Genomic DNA, 8,961 nt, shown 5'->3' with positions numbered 1-8,961 from the left:
GTATGTTTTGTTGGGGATATCATTTATTTTTGCGGGCTTCTATTCAATTCATAAGAGTTTCCTATGACGTTATCACGTAAAATTATTGTTCGCAAACCGACGAATATTATTAAAATATTCTGTATTTGTATAATTATATTATATTTTGTATTTGAATAAAATAAATGTACGAAAACATTATTATGTTTTATAAATATAATATATTATATATAAGTCAACTACAAACAATTCCTTATTACCATATTGTAACGCTGTTTGAAAGTAAACGTTTCTGCGTGCAAAGCTCGCCACTTCATACGTTTAGAAATGCACACACTGAAGCGGTATTAATTTTGAAAAAAATTAAATTTTTAGATTTTTCCCTTTGGTTACTCTGTAAGACCTACCTTTGCGCCAAATTTCACGTTTCTACCAATACGGCTATACGGGAAGTGTCTTATAATTTTGATGATCAGTGAGTGAGTCAGTAACAATTTTGCAAATTTTTAAATCCTCCCATTTTGAAATGGCACAATATTAAAAGCTCATTTTCTTACAGCGTCCTAAACTACTCGAGATTAATCTGTGTTTTAAATTTCAAAAGTTTATCTTAAGAGGAAACAGAGATATATATGTTAAAAAAACTGGGTGAATTGGTTCGTGTATAACGATACACTGGCATTGCTGGAACTTGGCCTGGCGCACTGCCGTGCGCTCAGATTGTAATTATGTAGGTATTTGTATAGTTTGTAGTATTGTCATTTAAAGATTAAATTGTTTATTAAAAATTAATTAGGTTATCAAAGTATGCCGGGGACCAAACATCCTATGGTTAATAACTCTCCGGTACGAAACGTCCTATCTCAATAATTTCCGGGGACGAAACGTCCGTGGACTGGTTTTTTTTGACGGGGACGAAACGGCGGGGGCGAAACGTCCGTTTACCATGTAATATTGTAATATATGCACCAAAATATAAAAACAACAATTGATTTGCGCCACATCTCATGTAGGTAGGTACTAATTTTGGTAATCTGCGCCATGACAGAAAACGAAAGAGCATAACATGCGTAGGTACCTAATCTACGCCACAATTAAAATTTAAATTGATAGAAATTACCTGATAATAAAATGTACAGAGCTCACAATAGTTATAATAAACGCGAATAAATAACATATTTTAATAACATGTAAATAAACAATTGGAAAATTAATTATAATATTCCTGAATTTTTATATTTTATTGTCAACTAAATTATTACTATAGGTAGTAGGTGAGTTTATATACAGTAAGACACAAAGTATATATCTACGTATATACGTACAGTTAGAATTACGTTTTTTTTATATTACTTTATGTAGGAACATTTGAATAGTTTAATAAATTCCAACTTTCTGAGGATACACCTAAATATTGAACAAAATGAACTGGATTTATGAAAAATTTAAAATGCGCACATAAAATAATAATAGTTTCAAAAACAACACTATATAGGTAGGTACCTATTAATATTGTTGTAAAGTGGGGCAAACTGCTGGCTATAAAATCAATTTTCAGATGTGGCGCGAGACACATATTATAAGCCCATAATAATATATCGTCATTGGGCAGGTGTATATAAAGTGGAGGACGAAGGTTAGGTCGAACCTACCGCACTCGGTATGGAGGCGGTGGACGTGGCGGCCGAACCTGCCGAGACCGCGGCTCGCCGGCCTCCGACCGTCGGGCTGGACTTCAACGAAGCGATGGCCAACTTCAAGACGATGTTCCCGACGCTGGACGACGAAGTGATCGAGGCGGTGTTGCGGTGCAACAAGGGCAGCGTGGACAGGACGGTCGACCAACTGTTGACAATGAGCTACGAGTGTCGGGCGGCCGACCTGCTCAATAACGGGCCCGGCGACGGCGGCGGTGTGCCCGTGCAGCACGCGCTCTTCGACCCGATGTGAGGAGATCGTCAAGTCGTTTTATCCGTGCCAATAATATATGCGATCGCCGTCTCGGTCGTTTCGACGCAGGGCCTGATTTAAAGAAGTGGTGACCAGCAGCTGGCGGTACACTATTATCCGTACTCGATCTGGGGCCCTTTTCAATACAAAATAAGATTGGTAACAATTTTAAAAACGGAAACATTTTTTTAAAAAATTAACAATATATTAATTGAGCTCTATTGTACTTATCACACCTATAGGCTACCTAACTGACAACTTTAAGTTTAATCCGTATTTTCTCCAAGTCTGTTATATTTTTTTTATACGTTTTTTTTTGTGTATTTTTCGACAAATTCAACAATAGCGCAAATTATTTGCTAATTGTTTTGGAACGTCGTGATTTGATTGGCTCAATGATGGCAAAGAGTACTGCAGTTTTTCTCGTGTTACAGTCTACAGAAGACCGAATGCGAATTTTAAATGCATTCAAGTGCAGAAAATGAACGTTTATTACCTACTACACAATTAGACATCAATAATGCATATGACATTGACAAGTACTTTTTTGAATAAAGCAGTAATGGGCCCTTATTATGTGTGGACCCTGCGTGTGCTCGCGTGCACTGCATGCACATCCGTAAATCAGGGCCTGCAGGTTCGACGATCGATGGGCCCGCACGAGTCTCTCTTACTCTCTCTCGCTCTATGTCTCTCTCCGGTTTACAGGTTGCCCGACGTGCTGCACAACCTCGGCAAGAAGGCCGCCCGACAAATCGGCGGCTCTTCGTCGAGTCGCTGGAACCCGCCGATGCTCGGGCCCCTGCCCACCGACTTCCTCAGACTCACGACCTCAGGCGGTTTCACATCACAAGTAAACGTATACATTTCTTCACCGCCAGCTATCTTGTCCCGGACCGTAAATCGGTCGCACAGCCGTGGCGTGTTTAGGATTTTGTCTTTGTGGGAGGGGGTGTTTGTATATCCTACCAGTATAGATACATGAAGAGCTCGCGACCGACTCGAGTACCGATCCGTTGGGGGGAGGGGAGGGGTGGGTGCAGGGAATAAGTCATAACCAAGGGCCAAGTCATAGCGCTGCATGTATATACTAATTAAGACGTTTTTGATCTATTATGCAATATATTGCTCCTATTATGATTAAAATAATTTACTTAATTCATCATTGGAGTATAAACATAGAACTACGCGTAATATATAATAGGTAAATATAAACTTGTTAGTTGTTAATTATTACACTCATTAGTCATTAGGTAGGTCGTAACTGGTAGGTAGATACATTAAATTCCGTAATTCCATTAAATTTCAGCAGGTGCAAAGCTTTCATAGGTCCAATCATAGAAAATATATACCAATAATCAAAAAGACCAATTTCGTAATATTCAATGAAAAATACAATGAAATACATATAAAAACTAAAATCATCATAATTCATAATCTGTACATTTTAAATGCATATATTTAAAAATACAATAGATATATATTAAAAAAGAAAATTTATTTTTATTAAAAATAATACATAACATTTAAATATTTATTTATAATAATGCTAAGCGACGTCCAGAAACTGATACACTGCTATTGAATTCATCAATAACTTTTTCTTCATCGATCTATTGATTTTTTTTCTATTTGTAACAATGTCAAACTACTGAGACGTTCTTGGCCCATGGTTGTCCACAGATAAGTTTTTAAACGTCGTAAACAAGAAAAACTTCTTTCACACGACGCAGTATTCGTAGGAATTGTTAAAAATGTTTTAAAAATTGTATATGTTAAAGGAAATTCTGATCTTATATCATGGTTTGCTATGTATTCACTTTTTTTTTAAAATATATTACTTTTTCCAGATATATTAGGGTATTTGGATGCAAACATTCTATTAAAAATATTCAGTTCATTTTTTAACGGTTGCATATCTAACTTATAAGTATCATATTAATATACTAATGTTAACATATTTTCTTCAAGGTTTTCATTAATAATCAAATTCTTCAGTCCATTCAAAATGTGGAGTTGATTCTCCTTAAAACGTACCTCCATTTCTTTTATTATTATATCTAAGACTGTGAAGTATATATTTATTAGATAATATCGTTCAACTGGAACATTTTGAGGGCCATTTTCACCTCCACCGTATTTTTGTGGTATACTTCTTTTTCTGGGTAATTTAAATAAAAGTTGAAAATGTATTTTATCATTTGTTCAGTTCTGTTATTAATTATTATTTATCAAAAAATTCAAAAAAAAAATAAAATAGAATTATATTTTCATAAAATTTGAATTTTGAGTTCAGTTTGTTTCAGGTGCTAAAGCGGGTGCTAAAGTACCTGCTACATTATGCCAGGGGTGCAAGTGTATCGTCGTGCACCCGCGTAATTACGCCACTGGGTAGATAAGTGCTTATAATATAATATTATTTATACATACATAGTCATTAACATATAATATAACAAAATCCAATTTTCAATTTATTTAGATCTTACTCGCCGATGACGCCTTTAACTGACGACTGACGCATAAGTTTGATTTCCTTGTGACATATTATATTGAGTAATTTAGTATTTAAGTCTATATTCTAACCAATGCGAGTTATTTAGGTTATAGCTAATAATTACTACCTATGAATTATGATTTAGCAAAGGTGGGCATTAACTAGTTAAACAGTTAAAGTTAAGTTAAAAAGTTAATTTTTTTTAAATTTTTAACTTAACTAGTTAGTTTATTTTCTAATCAACTTATGAACTTAACTAGTTTAATTTACAGTTGAAATAACTTAGCTTTTCTCAATTGATTTTAAAAAAATCCATCAAGTTAAAATCATTTTGAAATTTTTCGTTTATACGTAAATATTACTATATCAGTATAAAATAAAAATAATCCAATACAAAAACACAAACCTTTCTGTTCTTTTTCTTGATAACATAATTTTGTGTACATTAATATATTTTATTAAGTTGTAAATTATATATTATGTGAGTTGCAATTATAAATATTTTTAATAATTTTAAATTACAAATTGACAATTGTTATGTTTTAATGTTATATAACTTACAATAAATATGAAGGTCATGTACTCATCTTCACGTATTATGACATTCAATTGCTATACGGTATAAAAAAATATATTTGTTGAATTATTAATTTGAGATGAGTATGGTTTAAATTAGTAAATAATAATAAAGTAAAAGTAAAAGGGTATACAGTGTACATTATGATACAATTTCAATAAAATTGTTTTTTATAATTTATAAATTAGAAACTAAAAAGACGCATTCACTCATTATGTGATTTACAAACTAATTAAAAAATTAACTTTTTTTAAACTGAGTTAAGTTAATATTTTTGTCTATATTAACTTTTGAATTATCGAGTTAAATTTATAATTTGTTAGCTGTTAACTTTTAACTTATCGATCTTGTGTCTTCTTAACTCAACTTAACTTGAGTTAATTATTTTCATTAAATTGCCCACCTTTGTGATTTAGTATCTATTACCTACCTATATTCAGAGGATCAGAGCTGTATTTGGGCATAAGCCTTATTGGAACGGGCCTGGAGCGACAAAAAGTATTTTTGATTAATAAATTGACGAAATCAAGTTTTACTATAAATATCTTAAGTCGTAAAATATGTAAATTAATCATTTTAATGTACCTTTATTTTATATAGGATAATATCATAACAAATTGTTTTCTCGAAATATTTTATAATTTAAAATATAATTTTTGCCTTTAGGAAAATGCAATTAATTAGAAAGAGCCTATACAGCTGGTGGAGAAACACTAAATACAACACCGCCTAGTATATATTTGTGCTTTGGTACCTATACCTAGGACCTATATACCATATGGCATATATAGATTATAGCCTATAGGTAGGTAGATTTAGAATATTCTATGTTTATATTCTCAGAATCAACATAGGAGTTTGGGACATTTCAGTATAATTATTATTATTATTTATTTATTATAACGCCAATTCAGGTAAAGAGTGTACATAACGTCATAACGTTACAATAAACTAAACGAAAAAAAAATAGTATTATAGAATTATTATTATATTTTTCTAATATTAAAATTCATGATTTGTCGTTTATAATTCGAACACCATCTATACCATAGAACATTAGAACTATATACCTACAACTTCCGGCAGGCAACCGATGTTCAAATATTTGTTTTTTTTTTTTACTTTGTCTATAATCAAATAATTTTTCGGAATTCGAAATTTAAAAAAATATTCAGAAAATTGGGTCCTCAGCTAGGCAAGGGCTGATTGTTTGCCTATAATATATAGTATAAATATAATATAATATATATATCCTCACTATTCACCCCCCTCGCAAGCAGTGGCGTAGCCAGGGGGGTTTTGGGTGTTTTGACATTTTCCCTCCAAATAAATATATTTTTTATAGGGTTCGGGACTGCTTGCAAGTTATAAATATGTCTTATGAAATGGCGAAATTAATTACAAAGTTTGAATTTGCATATTTGTGTATTTTTTAACTTAAAAGTACATACAATTGTCGGGAAAAATTATATTTGGATAACATAGAAAAATATCTTAAAAAAAAAATTATGTTTGGTTTGGTACAATAGGCGATCATTTTGAGATTTGGGGAGGCTGAAGCCTTTTACCATACTATTATAAAATTTAACATAAGCTTAAACAATTTAAGTAAATTTAAAATACATTTTTAAGTAAAAAGGGCGGAGGGCTTTTAAAGTTGTTGGTGGAGCTTGGCTACAGTTGGCCCTATGTTTGCATATGTAAGATTTCATAAGTCTCTTTGTGACAAAACTGTGTTTAATTGACATCAAGATTGTAGATTGTACGAAGAAATGAACATCAGTAGATACGTTTATCACGGTGTTCGCATATCAAGTTATTCGTTATTACTTATTTATTAACCTAGTATTGTATGCCAGTATTTTTAAAAATTAAGTTTTTATTTATTTATTTATTACCAGGTTTATATACCCACTTATTTTTTTAGTTTTTTACTACCTAAATTTTAATATGTTTTATGATTTTTCAAAAATAATATAAAAATGTTGCTACATAGTACCTACATGTTATATTTAAGCATATTTTGAGAATTTTGACTGCTTATTTCGATGATTTTTAGTGCAACAAGTCAAGCCCTGAACCCTAAATTTATTTATATACGAAAACTGTACAAATTTGGTTTTAATCTATACTCAAAACACCCCCCATTTCATAATCCTGGCTACGCCACTGCTCGCAAGTATAAAAACGGAACTGGCACTGACGGTTTGTCTTGACTGCAGGTATCGGAGAGTGAACTCAACGACGAGCAAATAGCGATTCTGTTGCAAAACGAAGAATTCCTCGTGCAGCTGCGCAAAAACGAACAATTCCTCTCCACATTGGATAAAGGCACGTTAAGTAATCTATACACAGTATATTGGCTATAGACTTGAATTAATTCATATTGTAGTGTTGACGTGTATTTTTTTTAAATTCTGAGCGGAGCGAGGAATGTATTGGTTTTACAATGATGTTTATTTCTTTTTTATTCTGTAAACACTTTCCTCCCCCTAAACTTGCTCAAAAGTATCAAGTGTAGCATCTTTTCTGAAAGGTAATGTTCTTGAGCAGGTACTTTAAAGAGGTCATTTTTCGATTTTCGTAACGGTACTCGAAATAAAAGCGTTAAAGGAGAAAAAACGTACGATTTCACGATTTTATGATATTAAATATAATTACGGACGACGTTTTCTACCAGAAATATTGCTTCAAATGAAAAAATATGACAAGAGACCTTTTTTGTTGTATTTTAGATTTTGTTCCATAAGGTTTAAAGTTCGGAAAATTTTAGCCATTTTTGAGCTATTTATAGACATTTTAATTTTGGGAGTTTTTGTTGTAATTCAGTTAAAAACATTCGTAAAAACTTGAAATTTGGGTTATTTACTTATATTAGCCTTACCTAAACATGGTGAAATTTTCAAAACATTTGAGCGACTTTTAAACTTTTAATTTTTTTTTTTCATTTTTATGATAATTTCTAATTATAAATTATATAATTATATAAATTACCTATTTATATAAATCATTCTTAAGCTGTTCTTATAACGCTTTGTTTATCACCATAGAAACGAATAAAATTAAATGAAAAAGATTCCCTCGTCCGCTCAGAATCGTTTTTTATCGAAAGCAATTATTGCATTCAAATAGAATACAGTTAAATTACACTATCCTGTCAGAGGACCGAAGGGACGATGGACAAACATCCACCACCGAAAGTACGGCAGTATACAGTGACCCACTTGCAGTGGCGCAAATAGGAAAATGTTTAGGGGGGCTCAAGCCCCAACACATTTTTAAAAAAATTATAATTTATAGGTACCTACATACTTTTAAGTTTTAAGAATGGTATACTATTATATTTTGAGGGAGATAAGCCCCCCCCCTATTTGCGCCACTGCCAACTTGTAACCTATTGTACAGCAGAGCGACATCTACTTACCCACTTTTTTTTTTACATGGAATGATTCAGTGGCGTAGGTGTCTAGCCGGGGCCCGGGGGGCTGAGATTTTTGGAAAATTAAAAAAATGTAATAGCGTTCTGTGAACGAATTACGTAGGTACAAAATGAATCGTGATTGTGTTACCTACAAATAATTATAGTTTATTATTTTTCAATAAAAGCTGATGCAAATAACGTTTGACAGATTCCAGTTAATCCTTCCCTATGTAACAAATTATCAGCCCCCTCGGAAACAAATTCTAGCTACACTATTGAAATTGTTATGTCGAGCACATAGCCCATCACTGAAAATTTATCATATAATTCTTATTTTCAAATGCTGAATGTTCTCAAAGATATATTAATATAAAAATCAGAATTTAAAAATATTGAATAAAATTAGGTTTATGACATTTTTACTGTTTTATAGACTGACTTGATTAATAAACCCATGACAAATTATTATTTGTCATGAATAAACCTATATACTATAGTCGCAAGTCGCTATAGCCTCATAATCTATACCTGTACATATCA

General features: G+C 32.0%; 1 protein-coding gene across 4 annotated transcripts in view; it reads left to right on the top strand.

The window, feature by feature from the left end:
* The window catches only part of LOC100168701 (CUE domain-containing protein 1), a 14,531-nt gene that overhangs the window by 2,516 nt on the left and 3,054 nt on the right, over nt 1-8,961 (top strand). For 3 of the 4 annotated variants that reach the window (XM_029489656.1, XM_016804983.2, XM_016804982.2), the window contains exons 2-4: nt 1,592-1,925; nt 2,638-2,788; nt 7,223-7,331. In XM_029489656.1, coding sequence (XP_029345516.1) covers nt 1,642-1,925; nt 2,638-2,788; nt 7,223-7,331 — 544 coding nt within the window. In that variant the 5' untranslated portion in view covers nt 1,592-1,641. The remainder of the gene's footprint in view (nt 1-1,591; nt 1,926-2,637; nt 2,789-7,222; nt 7,332-8,961) is intronic. The other variant, XM_008185591.3, reaches the window with a different exon arrangement.

Source organism: Acyrthosiphon pisum, chromosome A2 (genome assembly GCF_005508785.2).
Source record: "Acyrthosiphon pisum isolate AL4f chromosome A2, pea_aphid_22Mar2018_4r6ur, whole genome shotgun sequence".
Lineage (NCBI taxonomy): Eukaryota > Metazoa > Arthropoda > Insecta > Hemiptera > Aphididae > Acyrthosiphon > Acyrthosiphon pisum.
Note: the sequence above shows the minus strand (reverse complement) of the source record. Positions and strands in the feature narration are given on the sequence as shown.